Source organism: Trachypithecus francoisi, unplaced genomic scaffold (assembly GCF_009764315.1).
Source record: "Trachypithecus francoisi isolate TF-2019V2 unplaced genomic scaffold, Tfra_2.0 Lachesis_group12, whole genome shotgun sequence".
Taxonomy (NCBI): Eukaryota; Metazoa; Chordata; class Mammalia; order Primates; family Cercopithecidae; genus Trachypithecus; species Trachypithecus francoisi.
In genome coordinates, this window is record NW_022681457.1 from 26,409,502 (window position 1) to 26,424,165 (window position 14,664).

The 14,664-nt window shown below is 50.1% G+C and overlaps 1 protein-coding gene across 7 annotated transcripts in view; it reads right to left on the reverse strand.

The window, feature by feature from the left end:
* JAK1 (Janus kinase 1) overlaps window positions 1–14,664 on the reverse strand; it is a 133,520-nt gene that overhangs the window by 6,644 nt on the left and 112,212 nt on the right. For 4 of the 7 annotated variants that reach the window (XM_033225157.1, XM_033225160.1, XM_033225158.1 and 1 more), the window contains 9 exons: window positions 14,259–14,303; window positions 10,519–10,625; window positions 7,274–7,417; window positions 6,398–6,485; window positions 5,271–5,398; window positions 4,517–4,652; window positions 3,828–3,979; window positions 1,217–1,367; window positions 1,010–1,104 (listed from right to left, as the gene is read on the reverse strand). In XM_033225157.1, coding sequence (XP_033081048.1) covers window positions 1,010–1,104; window positions 1,217–1,367; window positions 3,828–3,979; window positions 4,517–4,652; window positions 5,271–5,398; window positions 6,398–6,485; window positions 7,274–7,417; window positions 10,519–10,625; window positions 14,259–14,303 — 1,046 coding nt within the window. The remainder of the gene's footprint in view (window positions 1–1,009; window positions 1,105–1,216; window positions 1,368–3,827; window positions 3,980–4,516; window positions 4,653–5,270; window positions 5,399–6,397; window positions 6,486–7,273; window positions 7,418–10,518; window positions 10,626–14,258; window positions 14,304–14,664) is intronic. The other 3 variants (XM_033225161.1, XM_033225162.1, XM_033225163.1) reach the window with 1 other exon arrangement.

The window sequence follows — 14,664 nt, forward strand, 5'->3', positions numbered from 1 at the left end:
AGCTGACTCCTGATGCACTCACTGTATACAGAAACGCCTCGGGGATGGTGGGGGGAACTACGGCTGCCATGCTTCTGGCAGTGCCTGGCACAGAGGCTGGCACACAGCAGATCCTGGAGATGTATCAAGTCTGTTTCATTAACCAGACCACAGAACATCTGTATAAAGACACAAATCTCAGTAGCTTCTCTAGTCACAATTAACTGTTTGGAAGCTCCCATTTAAGGTACAAAGAAAAGCTGGTATTTTATTTTGGGATTCTGTGCAATAAACCTATCCCTCCTTTAAAGAGCCTTACAGGGCTGGGTATGGTGGCTCATGCCTGTAATTCCAGCACTTTGGGAGGCCTCCTTGCTTGAGGCCAGGAGTTTCAGAGCAGCCTAGGCAACATAGCAAGACCCCATTTCTACAAGAAAAAATAAAAAAATATTAGCCAGCATGGGGGCATGTGCCTGTAGCTCCAGCTACTCAGGAAGCTGAGGCAGGAAGACTGCTTGAGCCTGGGAAGTTGAGCTGCAGTGAGCTATGATCACACCACTGCACTCCAGCCTGGGACACAGACAGACCCTGTCTCTTGGGGCAGGAGAAAAAGAAAGAAGCTTACAGGATATATATGCTCAGGAAAGTCAGAGGCAGGGATTTTCCTATTCCACCATATCTATACCTACTCCCCCATCTATCCCTCTTTCCATTCTCTTCTGTCCTGTAGAGAAAAATCAAGTCTCTCAAGGGAGCTGCCCAGAGTCCCGTGTGCGTACACAAGCGTGCGTGCAGGTGGTGACAAGCGTGCGTGCAGGCGGTGACATGCATTCCGTCCCTGCCCAGGTGTCACATGGAGAAAAACACAATTCCTTGTGATGAAAGTGGCCCCCAAATGCAGTAAGGTGCTTTCGCTCATGGACCTGGCCCCAGAATGAAAAGGATGGAGAGAAGCTGTATGTGCAGACAGAGGCACTGTGAATGGCGGAGGGCTCTGCCGTCAGGAGCAAGAAGCACGGGTGTAACTTACCTCTCCCAAGTCACGGATCCTCTTTAGGAAGCGCTTTTCAAAATGCGTGGGGTCCACTTCAGTTGCCGGCTTTTTTTCTGAAACAATATCTGGATCTAACAGAAGAGAAAAGAAAATAAGAGTGAAAGGCAGGCGACTGCCAGGGACTGCCACCCAGGCTCCTGTTTCTCCCCAGGCTGGGTTAAAGCAGCACATGGCAGGTCTTACTCTGCTCTTCAAGCTTATTAATGTCTCTCATGATGGCTCGGAAGAAGGGCCTCTGATTGGGGTCGTAGTTCATGCAGCGGGTCATGAGGTCAGCCAGCTCCTTACATGATGGTGTCACTGGCCTGCACCGGCTTTCATAGAATCTCTCTTTCTGAAACAAGAGGGACACATAGAAGAAACCAAAGGAACCACCTACAAACTTCTCAGCCGCAGGTCAGATGGAAGTGGCAATTCCTCATTCGATTCTCAACATCTCCACTTACAGGTAAGTTTCATAAATGTTTGTTACTGTTGCCTTCTTCTTGGAAGGGGAAATCACAGTCCTAATACTGAATAATCCAAATTCAAGGAGACTGGGCAGTATAGCCCAGTCCCAAAGAGCTTCATTCAAGTAAAGGCATGCAACCTTTCCGGAATACAATTGGGCAACATGTACAAAAATCTTTAGATTCTTTAAACCCTCTGATGCATTAATTTCAATGACTGAATGACTCAGAAAAAAAGCAGATATGAACAAATATTTATGTATAAGGATGTTCCCTGCAGAATTAGATAGAACACTGGAAATCTGAAAACTTAAATGCCAAATATAAATTTAGTCAAGTAAATTAAACAAAACAACTCATGTTAAATTTTTTTAAATTATGATTTAATCTCACAGGAAAGCACTCATAGTATTAAATGAAAAAACTCAGAATTTTATATAACTCTATCTAGCATGGCCCCAATTTTGTTTAAAAAAGAGATACAAACAGGCTGGAAGACAAAATGCTGAAGTGTTAACAGTGGTCAGGGATGACAAGAATGTAGTGATTGCTATTTTCTTTTTTTAACAGTTTCATTTTTAAAATTTTCTTCAACTGTTTATTACTTTAAACTTTAGAAACAAAGAACTTATGCTACTTTTGGAAGATGAAGTGAAACCACTGCATTCCAGTTTCTACTTTGTAGCTGGACTCCAAGGGTACTAAGTTCCTCTCTGGTCCCCATGGGCCCTGGGGTGGGGTGGGGTGGGGTGGGCAGGCCCCAGAGGACAGGGAGGAGGAAGGACTAGAATTAAGGAGCTGAGAGCTGCTCTTGTCCTTGAGTGTCACTCACACATCGCTGCGTCAGTGCAGCCTGCAGAAAGGCCATCTAACCCAAGGGGACTTAGGTGGAGAGAGACCCCTATTTTATCAAAGACGCGGGTCCTTCCTTACACCACCCTGTATGCTGTTCAGCCTGGGGTACGCAGCACGTGCTCAATAAATACTGGCTGATGACAGAGGGTATGTTGTTTCATTTCCAAGGATTCAAGAAAGTCAAAAATAAAAATGAATTTCCCAAAAGCCTCGGCTGAAAATTCCAAATAGCAGATCTGTAGATCCGATGGTTTCCCCGCGGGTTTAAGATCCTTTCCCAAGTCCTGCACCATCTTTATCTGGCAAGTCATAGAGGTTCTACCTCTTCAATATCTCCCACCCTGCACTCTGGACTCCTGCTGCTATTTCCGGATGTGGGGCTCTCATTGCTGAGAGCCTCAGGGCCCTTGTCTGCCTCCAGGTCTCTCCTCTGTCCATCCCAGCTACTGCATCCAGAAGAACATCCCAAGGCCAACCTCCAAGCCCCTCCCTCCTCCACCCAAATCCTGCCTTGTCCCAGGCCACCCCCAGGAAAATGTAGGCTCTGCAGCCTGGAATCAGGGACTTTAAACATCTGAACCCAAATGGCCTTTCCCACCTGATCACTGTTACTCCTTTCCCCATTCCAGATACTCAAGGCGAGGCACACCAAACTACCCAGGCTCCTGGCACAGCACTGAAACCAGGCTCTCACAGCCGAAACTGATGGCTGCCCCCCTAAACATCCGGAGCACATTCCAATTACAGTAACTGAGATGACGGGACAGTGGTCTTTCATTGTGATTTTTACTACTTTACCCCTTTGGAGTCAGAGTCTCTACTTTTTCCACAGGTACATTTGGAGGACAGGTCCACACCTAACCTGTTTTGCATTCTAGCTGAGGAACCCAAGTGAGTGGGGCTACCTGAGTCTCAGTTACCTGATCTGTCAAATGAGGGTAATGACACCCTCCTACCTAATTTGCAGGGCTCTTAGGGTGACACTTTCAGGTATTCTTTCTGGAATTCTTACCATTGTTATTTTAGCCTAAATCCCTACCATACCCTAAGGCCCTCAAGAGAAGGCAAGGCCTCTATCTTACTTCATTGTGAACCCCCAGCTTTTCCCTAGCTTGATGCCTAATACAAGATAGGAACTCCATACATATTTGCGTGTTAATTTTGCTGAATAACAGGCGCTTAAAATCTCAGATAAATAATACTATAACATCTACTGAGCTTGTACTGTATGCCTATCACTCTCTATGCATTCTTTAATCTTCACAAGAACCCTACAAGGAGTTACTGACTATCCGTGTTTTACAGATGATGAAACTAAGGTTCACGGAAGTTCAGTTACATTTGTGAGGTCACACACCCATTAGGCCTGTGAAGAGATTCAAACCTATGCCCGTCTCTTCCCACAGTGCCAGGCTTTTGACAGCTCCTGGGAAGTCCATGAGTGCCTGAAAGCCCTCACTTGCCTCATGCCCTGGGAAACACCTGCTCACCTCAATCAGTGTCTTGTCTTTCAAGGGGATCTCGCCATTGTAGCAGATTTCCCAGAGCGTAGTTCCAAAGCTCCACTTGTCAGCAGCCACGCTCAGGTTCTTGGAGTCCTCAACACACTCGGGAGCAATCCACGGGATTCGTTCAATGCACTCTGGAAGACAACAGACACTTTGACAGAGCAGCTTCTAGGATCTCCTGGGGATTCAATTACTGTCACTGCAGCCAGAACAGTGAGCCAATGAAGGAACTACTTCAAGCAGTGTGTCCAAACGTGGCCCATGGCCACATGAGTCCCGTGGGGGTTCTGCAGGTGTGCAGGCCTCCAAGCCTCACCCAGCACTTCTGATACATCAATCTGGGTCATACCCAGCAGATGGGTCCTTGCCTCCAAGCTCCCCAGAAGGGTCGTGTGGAGCCAGGCTTCTGAAGCTCTGGCCTCAGGATCAGCAAAACATCCCAGGGTGGGCGCCATCACCCAGGGGAGGGGGATGAAAGGGGGCTTGTTCAAGGGCTTAAGAGAAGGCAGGAGATGAAGACCATCCTGGCCAATATGGTGAAACCGTCTCTACTAAAATAAAAAATTAAAAAAAATGACTCTCTAAAAGGAGACCAACCCCAGCCCAGCCCTTCTCTCTGCTGACTTGTCCCGACTCAGGATGGGGCCAGAGGGAAGAGAGGGGAGACACACCTTGCCTAGACAGCACCGTAATGGGGATGCCAGGGTCACTGAGCTTGATGAACGGACCACACTCGCTGTCGATGCCCTCACGGGCCAGGAGGAGGTTTTTAGTACACACATTTCCATGGACCAGGTCTTTATCTTCCTGCAGAGTAAAAAGGGCAAGTTTAACCAGGCTGCTCCTTCCTGTACTCTATTTCCAACCCTGGTCCCTGAGGCCATCTCTTCCTACCTCCAGCTACAGCCAGATGCGGACAGCCTGGCCCTGCCACCAATCATCTGTGTGACTTAGGCACATCACAGGTGCCCCTCGGCTCCAGCTCCCTCATCACTGAATGTGGCTAAAGAGTGGGGCGTATCTCACTGGGTTTCATGAGCATGACACTGATGAGAATCTGTGAAACACCTGAACAGCTGAGCCATGGTGAGCACTCCACACGTGTCAGCTGCTACAGAGGCTGGCAGTTCACTCATTCACTCAACACCTACTGCACTGCTTTCAGCCTTGCCATCTGCAGTATGCAGGTCGGTCCTCTGACGTGCTAACATTTCCCACTAAACAGAACCATGGAGCACAGGGAATGGCTCCAAATGACCGTCTTCAGTAAGCACCAGGCACACCTTTGTCCAGCCACAGAGCCCTGGACCCATGGAACCCAAGAACAGGCCCCTCCAGCTGCTTGGCTAGCACCTCCTTCCTGCCATGCCTCCCACGACACTCTGGTTTCTGGTGGGACCATTATGGACATCAGGACATTCTTACCAAGTAGCTCAGGGCACTGGCCAGCTGTTTGGCAACTTTGAATTTCCAGGGTGTAGTAAGGACATCGCTTTTCCGGTGCATGAAGAGATCCAGAGGACCCCCTTCCACAAACTCTTCCACCATGATATCTATAGGCACAAAAGTAGCCATGTCTGGACCTGGTCTATGGGACAGTCCTCTCCTTCATCCCCTTACAACAGCCCACTTTAGTGAACACTACTCGACCTCAGAGTACACAGATATCCTTGGGGGGTGCAAAGGTACAGGGGCTTCAGAGCTGGAAAGGCCAAGTTCAACCCCAAGCTCTTCTTCTAAACGGGTGGCACTGAGCAAGTGACACTTCTCTGAGCCTCAATTCCCTCATCTGTAATAACAGATGGCGGCTCAATGTCACAAGGCATGGAAAGCCTTGGCAGAGGGCCTGACACAGAACAAGGGCTCTGGGAACAGCCGCCGCCACTGCTGCTGTTCTACAACGCACTGCAATGCCGAGGTCAGGCCGCTTGCACGGCAAAACTCCCTCTCCACAGGACTCGTGTGTGAGTACACCGAACAGTTCACATTGTCGGATTTCACAGGGAAGAAGTCATTTGGGGTTTAAAAAAAAAATCGTTCTTCTTTTATATGTCAGGAACTCAGCGGCCAAGGCCACCCCTCCATCTCAGTGTGCAGCAGCAGCCCAAGGGCCCACCAGCTCAGTGGCTTGACAACCAAGAAAGGGCCAAGCCTGCCTGCGGTTGAAAGGCAGGCCAGTCCACTCGAGGGGCCAGCGTCTTGCTGCCCGTCGGGTGCGCTCACCTCGCTCACCTGCCCAGAGCTCCTGGAGCCTGACTCTTGGGGCCGTGACCTCATTTCACTCACCTCAGCCTCCCAGGTCTAGCACAGTGTAGGGTTCTTGCCAGTGTTGACAAGAAAACATTACACAAGTGAATGAAAAGCAATCAGTTTTAGTTCCACCTCCACTACTAACTTAAGCAAATGATCTCCTCCGTCCCTCAATCTCCTCAACCGCACAAAGAAAGGCAAGAAGCCTGGGCAACATGAGGGTGGGAAGAGCCCCCACCGTCCCCACAGCACCCAGGCTCCCCAGCCAGGCCACCCACCCCTTCAAAAGAGAACACACTTACTCTCCACGTCGCGGACACAGACGCCATAGAGGTACACGATGTGTTTGTGGGAGACCTGTCTCATCATGCTGGCTGCCTCGAAGAAGGCCTGTAGGCAAGCAGGATACACGAATGTCTCAGGCCAGCCTCGAGGGGGCTGCTCCCCAGGGGCTCTGTTGAGGGAAAAGCCAGTGGACCCAGGGAAGCTCACCACTGTCGCCATCCCAGGCCCTGCACATCAATCCCCTGGCCTTGACTGTCCAGAGGCACTGCCAAGCCTTGTTCTCTGGGCCAATCTGGCAGGGATGTGAGATTTCTTTAGAAAACCTAACAGGATGCAAAGCAGGGCTGGTGGGAGAAGCTGGCTAAGAATTTTCCCACTGGATACTCATGCCCACCTCTCTCTCTTCCTTTCAGCTCTGGGAAATACCCATGTTTAGCACTATGCTGGAACAAAGGGAAAATGAAGGCAGCCGATCTCTGCTCAATATTTGACTGTGTCACTCTAACAGTCTGTGGGATCCTGGGTGAGTCCTTTTACTCCTCTGGGCTTTAATTTTCCAGACTGTGCGTTGAGAGCCATGGACTGTATCAGGAACTTTGAGCCATTTGGCCAGTCCTGGGGCTCCACAGCATGGCCACCTGGACCTGTCCTTACGAAAGGTGGGGGTGGGGGTGGAAGGAAGGGCACGGGATGAGTGTGAGGAGCTGCTCAACCCACCTCACTCTACACACAGGGTCCACTAAGATCATATGTGGAAAAAAAAATTCTGAGTAAAAGGCAAGTTTGAAAACCACTGGGCCACAAGAAGTGCAAGGGTTCTTCTCAACCCATCGTGTTCCACTGGCTCTGGAAACGGGAGAGGGGAGGGGAGGAGTTCAGAGGAAGACACTTGCCAGGGAAATATCCCTGTGACTGGGGTCTAAGACTTTGAGGATCACTTTTATCTTCTTCTCTTCAGAAGTTCCTTCGTCATCCTTGTAATCCATCAGGGTCCCAGAGTAGATGTGTGTTCTCGTGCCTCTCCCAAGGTGCTCGCCCTGAGGGAGGAAGCAGAAGGCTGGGGTGACCTCTCTGTGCCCTGCAGTGATGGACCGTCTGGGAATGGCTCCTCAGTGGGAACACGGACTATCAGTGGGATGGGGCAAAGGCAAGAGGGCTCCCTGCCCCAGCTCATGGTCCCCAGCACCTTGTCCTTGTCAGGTCTCCTGAGAAAACAACAAGCTATTTGCCAAACACAGTGGTGACATTTGCTGGGCCCCAGGAGACAGTCCTCCTACTCCCTCAACGGCTCCTTGCTTTCTACCCCCAGGAACAGGCTCTGGCCAAAACACAGTCCTAACCTGTCAGGACACTGCAAACAGGGCCATCAACGGCCAGCCACATGGGTCCCACCCCAGGCCTCCAGAGAAGACTCAAGACAGGAGCCCCCAGGCAGCTCCGCTACTCACAGGCTGTGCCACCCTGTGAAGAGGCTTGCAAATCCCAGCTCTACTGCCCGTTGGCCATGTGACATGGGGGCAATCTCTGCCCACTTTCTGCAAATGGAGGTAATAATGGTACTGACCTCATAGGGCTGTGATAAGAATCAAACCAGGAAACAGGGACGGAGGCTCCTGGTACAGATTCAGGCATACGGGGGGGCAGAAACCCATCTGGTGGGCCCATGTGTTATCTGAAGCCCTCTGGCACAGGTAGGCACAGTTTCTCACACTGGAACCATGTGTTTCCCATCCATCTATCCAGTGTGTGTGCTCATGTGTATGCATGCATGCTGGGATTTAAAGTTAGTGGTGCAAAGTACACCTGCATTTGCCCTGGCAACCTCACAGAGGAGATGGCAATGTGAAGATGATGGTGGAGACTGGGGCGATGTGTCCTGGATTTCCTGACATGTGAAAGGGAACAATACCCCCGGATGAGTGGCAGGAGGACTGAATGAGATGATCGTGCAAAGCCCTGGCTGCACCATGATCTATTTCTGAGGACCCTTCCAGTTCAAGTTGCAATAATTCTGATTTTAAAATTCCTCATATTTGTAAATCGAAATGGGATTCACAAAACTTAGGCACTGTCAAGTTGTTGACATTAGCCCCACAAAACTTGTAAAATGAAGGTCCATTATTCTATTATTTGAGGACCCCCTGGAAATGCGGAAAATGGACTGTAGCTTATACCTAGGGAATCAGTCTTATCCCCCATAGGAACATACACCATTGTTAGTCAGGTATATTAATTTGCACAAATGCCACCATTTGTCATCTGTCAGAGCCGAATGGCGATGCATCCACCCTGTCTGCTGTATCCTGGCAAGGTCTTTGGCTATTCATTAAAGCTGCATCTGTCATGAAGTGATCCATCAAGGTTATGGGAAGCTGTATTCCCAGAACATCCCGTAAAAGCCATATGCTTTCAGAATAATTGCTCTTCCCGTGGCCAAGTCATGATACCATATGCTGTCAGGATTCTGCAGGGCCCCACAAAGGCCCATATGGCCCACTTCAGCCTCCTCTGATGCTGCTCCCTCCACCTTGCCTAGCTACTTGAGCTCATCCTCCAGGATGAGACCCTGCTTACCCCCCAGACAGGGACTTGCTCTATCACCCAGGCTGGAGTGTAGTAGCACAATCATGGTTCACTCCAACCTCAAACTCCTGGCCTTATGCAATCCTTCCAACTCAGCCTCCTGAGTAGCTGGGACTATAGCTTCATACCACTATGCACAGCTAACTTTCTCATTTTTATTTTTAGTAGAGATGGGATCTCATTGTGTTGCCCAAGCTGGTCTTGAACTCCTAGGCTCAAGCGATCCTCCCACCTTGGCCTCTCAAAGTGCTGGGACTACAGGTGTGAGCCACTGTGCCTGGTCTGGGACTCTGCTTTGATACCATTTCCTCCAGGAAGCCATCTCTGTCCTCTCAAGATTAGGTCCACATCCTCCTGTACTTCCCTACCTTGGAACTTGACTCTTGTGAATGTGATTACCCCCTCAAAATAGACAGGAGCCTGCTGAGGCAGCAATCGTGCATGGCACATGTAATGCTTGATCTCTGTTGGCTAAGTGGATGTGGAAGGCATGGAGGATGGTGGTTACCTGCTTGGAGGCTTGAGGGGAGGGAAAAGAGGCAGGCCCCACGGACTATGTAAGTTCTACACAGAAAAGAGGCTATGAAACGGTGGCTCTGGTGACTGTAATCTCAGGACATAGCTCTGACACCACAAGAGGAATAGAGAACAATGATGGCCCTTTGGTGAAGAAATGTACCACGATGGAAGTTAGGCAGTTTAGCTGTGGATTTCCACTCCCTCAAGCCCCACCCAACAATCTCAGGGACTCATTGAAAAAGGTAAAGTAACAAACCCCCGTGTGCTACTCTCCCCGGGCTCCTTCACAGCAGGCAGCTTCCGCCCCACCCTCCAACACCCCCAAAGTGCTGCCATCTCCCCAGGTGGTGAGCGGCACCATGCTTGCTTCCCTCCAAGGCTGCCACACCATCTCCCTGATACCCCAACATGTGGCTCTATGCAACAGGGCCAGGGTGCGGCGGCAGAACAGAAAGTGGGCTTTCCCTGGGTTTCACACCACCAGCAACAGCTCCAGGGCAGCCCCTGTAGATTCTGGGCAAAAAGGCCTCCAAAGTCTGGGATCTGTTTCTCCAGATAGCTCTCCTTCAGGCCTAGACTGTGCATGTCCTCTTGTTCCCTCCCTGTGTTCTCTCCTCCCCAGCTCTGCTCCTTCTGGAAGCATCATCAGAAAGTGCAGGACTGAACTCTGGAGGTGCTTGGTCACACAGCCTGCTGCAGGCAGCGAGGGGTGATGGCCATGCTCCCCTGTGGAGAGCCACCTCCTGCCCTGCCACCCCCTCAGCATTCCCTCACCACAGAAGATCCCTGCAGTTCTAGGGAACCCCAGAAAGCCTGACCAAACCACTTTCCTCAAAACATGTCTCTGAGGAGCATCAGCAAGGGTGAGGAGGATGGAGGCACTGGTTGTATGGCTTTTGCCATCAAAGGAAAGTCTCCCTGTTCTTTTTCTACTAAGATTTCTCCAAACACAGCCTTCCTTGCCCCAGATCCCCAGGCTGCTCCACCACAGGGAGGCAGGACCATAGCCGGCCCACACCCTGCAGCTGTGACTCACCTGCACCAGATCCTTCTTGAGGATCCGATCAAAACTCAGCTGGCTCATGGGGTAGACGGGTTGCCACTCCTGGGCTTTCTTAGTAGCCACCAGCAGGTTGGAGATTTCTGCGGAAGAGATTGGAGGAGTCTGAGCACAGCACCCAAGATCTGAGTTCCCGGACGGCCAGCATCTACTGAGCCGGGGCCGTGGGACCCATGTGCAGGCACTTGCTGCTTCAGTCATTCAACAAGTGCTTACTGAACAGGCACATGGCTCCTACCCTCCAGGAGCTCACAGGGTGATGACAGAGCCAAAACTCCCAAATCACCAATTAAATGGAAAGCTACAATTTGTTCAGCTCCTCTAAAGAACAGGTGTGTGATGCTCCAAGGTTGGTACAGCAAGATCTGTTCTGGTAAGAAAGGTCAGAAACAGTTTCCCCAACGAAATTAAAATTTAAAATGTAGGACTGGAAACCAAAAGAAGTCAGAAACTGTGTCTATCTTATTTTCTGCTCCACCTCCACAGCCCGGTACATAGCAGGCACTCAATTATTATTTGTTAAATGTGTGAATGAATTACTGGCGTCTTTCTAAAGATGAGAGCTGTGGAAGGAAGAAGCAGTACCCAGGCCCAGGGCATGACGGGAACCAGAGGAGGAGGTGAACAAACACTGGTTTTGAGCCAGAAGATCAGGGCAGGTGACCCAGAACAGTGTCCTGTCTGAAGCTCCTGGTACGAGCGGTACCTGACACGGAGAGGCGCTTACCAAATGCCCCCTCAATGTGCAGGTTTAAGTAGACTATCCCCCAGATTCTACTGATTCAAACAGAAACCCAACACATTACTAAATCCTCCAGGCCAGGAAATCCACAGAAATCATCTTTTCCACCATGAAACTACTGCAAGGGACGAGGTTATCGTAAGGCAAGAAGGGAACTTCCAGATCCTGACTAGCAGGGAAAGTATTCCGGGAATCCCTGAAGACTTGTGTGTATTCATCAATTTTATTAACTGAAGCAGGAATGTTAGGAAAATGACAACGAATATGCATTTCCCTTCACTTCCTCTTTCCTACACTAGAAGACAATAACGAGTTAGGGGAGAAAATGTAGCCATTCAAGTCCTGATTCCTGGACTGGAACAGAAGGAAGTTCCTAAAAGAACATCTGTAAGAACAGCCAGGCATAACCCACAGAGGCCACCACACACACCACTGGGAGGCAATGGATACTGAGTGCCGGGTCCCCGCACAGGGCCACGTCTCTAAACCTTGGTATCCCTCAGGACAGGGCGTTCTTTTCCTTTCTAATCTTTTAAGCTCACATACTCCGATTGCTTTCTCTGTCCCAGCCGCTGTTCTATGAGCAACATACACACTAACTCCTTTGTCTTAATGACAATCCTATGGAATACACAGTATTCTTATCCCCATTTTATAGATGAGAAAAGAGATTCCAAGAGATTAAGTAATTGGCCCAAGGCCAGGCAGTTCATAATCTTTGGACTGACACTGAAGTCAGAGATGGCTCTAGTCTCTACCCTTCCCACAACATACCTGGCCCTAATCGGGAGAACAAATGTGGGTGCCAGAAACAGGGCTCAGGGAGAGGTTCCCCTTGTTCTCATATCCTGGGCCCTCCTTTTTCCAGAGGCTGTTCCCTCCATACGGTTTTCCTGACTCCACCCTGTTACCTGGGGAAAATCCGATTCAGAGGCAACTCAGGCTCAACTCAACTCAGGAGAAAAGGCATCAAGAAGGAGCCCCGTGGCTGGTGTCCACAGGCAAGAGGCCAGGCAGCAGAGCCACTTGGGAAATGAGAGAGGGGAATGGAACCGAAGCCAATTATGGATTATTCTTTGCATGGGCACTTCAGGGAACATGGCACCAGGGTCAACAATGTGAATGGGGGAAGCCACAGTGCCTCCATGAAGGTGTTTCCTCACTAGAAAAATGGGGGCCACAGCTGTGCCCCTCATAGGTTACGGTGTGGATGAATGGGATGACGCAACGCAAGGGCTGCCTTCAGCGCCTGGTATGGAGTAAAACACTCCCTGACTGGCTGCCACCGTGATTATGACTGGCATTACATCTTAGTCACTATTACCATCCTTCCTGTATCATCAGGGTTCCGGAGGCCTGGGCAGTGGACTGCAGAAGTCCTCAGTGTCAGAGCTGACTGCATAGATGAGGTAAAGGACCGGTGGAAAACGGGCCCAGGAGCCCCCTGGGTCCTTATGGAGCTCTCCACATGGCCTCCCTCAAACTTGGAGATGGGCAGTGGAGATGGACACAGGACCCAGGACCAGATGCGGGACCTGCTGAGCCATCACGCCCACTCTGAGTGGCCTCCTGCTTTTTCACTTTGCTTTTTATTTATCCCATGAAGAGTTTCTTAGTTGCATTTTCAAGTGAGAAACCCAGATCAGGGTCTGGCTATCAAAACCCCGTGGTTAGGAGGGCAAAGGAGCCGAAGAACCCAACACAACATTCTCATGGCTAATTTTCACGATTTCACCACTTCTCTAATTTGCAGATGGCAGAGGGAAGAGAGAGAGCTCTGGGGGACCTTTCTAAGGAAGCCTCACACACAGGCCTTATTCTTACTCTCCCAAGGTCAGAATTGGTCCTTGCTCCAAAGTCCTAGGCTGATGGCTAGTCCAAATCCCCACTCATCCTCCACCTAAGTGATCTTGGGTATGTATAATTGGGATAACAACATATTCTGGGTTATTGTGAGGACTAAATGACTTAAAACATGAAAGATCTCCAAACAATGCCTGGCAAACTGTAAGCCCTGCTCACATGATAGGAGCCGTTCTTATTAATTATTGCTACTGTTATTATTCCTACTACCTATACTACTAGCTACATGGCCTTGAGCAAGTCACTTACCATCTCTTAAGTCTTAATTTCATCACGTTTGTAATATCTATGAAAAGCTACTGTGTAGATGAAATAAACAAGGTAGGCACACAAACTGCCTGGGCCACAGTAGGCACTCGCCATCCAGCAGCTCCTGCTACCTGGTTCACCTGACAGGCATTATTCATGCTGATTCTGTGCTGGGCACTGTCCTCCCCACAAGCCCACAGAGTGGTGAGTGAGATCAGGTCCTGTCTTAAGAGCCCACAGTCAGGTGGGAAAGGCAACAGGAAACACATTCAGCACTGAGTTTCAGGAGCCTCAACTGGGGTTCGTTCCAGTGTGTTGCTGTGAATAAATAGGGCCGTTGGGCTTTAAGGTTTGAACTCATTCTGAGGTCTCACAGTCAAGTGGCAGATGTGTTTTTACCTTTGCGGAAAATCCTCAAGCATGAAAACAAAGGCTGCAGTTATTCTCTGAGCCTGGCAGGAAACCCTATCTGATCAAGAACACAAGTCCTTCCTCTTTCACCAAGTTCAGTGACGAGCCTCTTGCTGAGACCAAAAACTGATTCAAACATCAAGAACCCAGGTCCCTTTCTATCCTGGTGCTGCTTCCTCTGCCCACCCCTGGTGGTGTGAGCATTCATGGACACGTTTGCTTGGAAGAACGAGATGTGTCCCAGATAAAGACTCCTCAGAGGGTCTTCCTCTGACACTCATGGGGCCTCAGTGGCAACTGCGCTACTCCTTCTCTGAGGCCTTCCTCCTTCTAAGGGAAGAACCTGACGCATGCAGGGCAGTATCTTAGGTGAGGACAGCAAAATCAACAGTTCTCAAGAGCTAGGGCACGCGGGTTAGGCCTGGCCCTCAAGCCCCTCTTTGATGCTGACCTTTGATGAGACCCACTTCGCTCTTCTGGGCCTCAAGTTTCTCATCTGTAAAATAAGACAGTTGACTGTGTGACCTCTATGTGTTTTTCCAGTCCTCACATTCTAAGAGACAAATCCACCTGCAGAACCTTAGTGACACTGTTCAAGAGGCTTAACAAGGAACAGCTGAGTGGCTCACCCCTTGGATCCATTTCACTCCCTGATCCTCCCCCATGGCCTGCAGGATAAAGACCCAGCTCCATGGCATGGCACCCAAGGCCCCCACACCCTAAGCTCACCCTCACCTGCCCCTCCCTTCCACCTTCACCTTCATGGCAGCCCCCACCTGTGCCTCTGTTTGCACGTGCTGAGATGCCCTGACCGCACTGGCAACCTCCCACTCATCCTCCCACACTCAGTTCAAGAC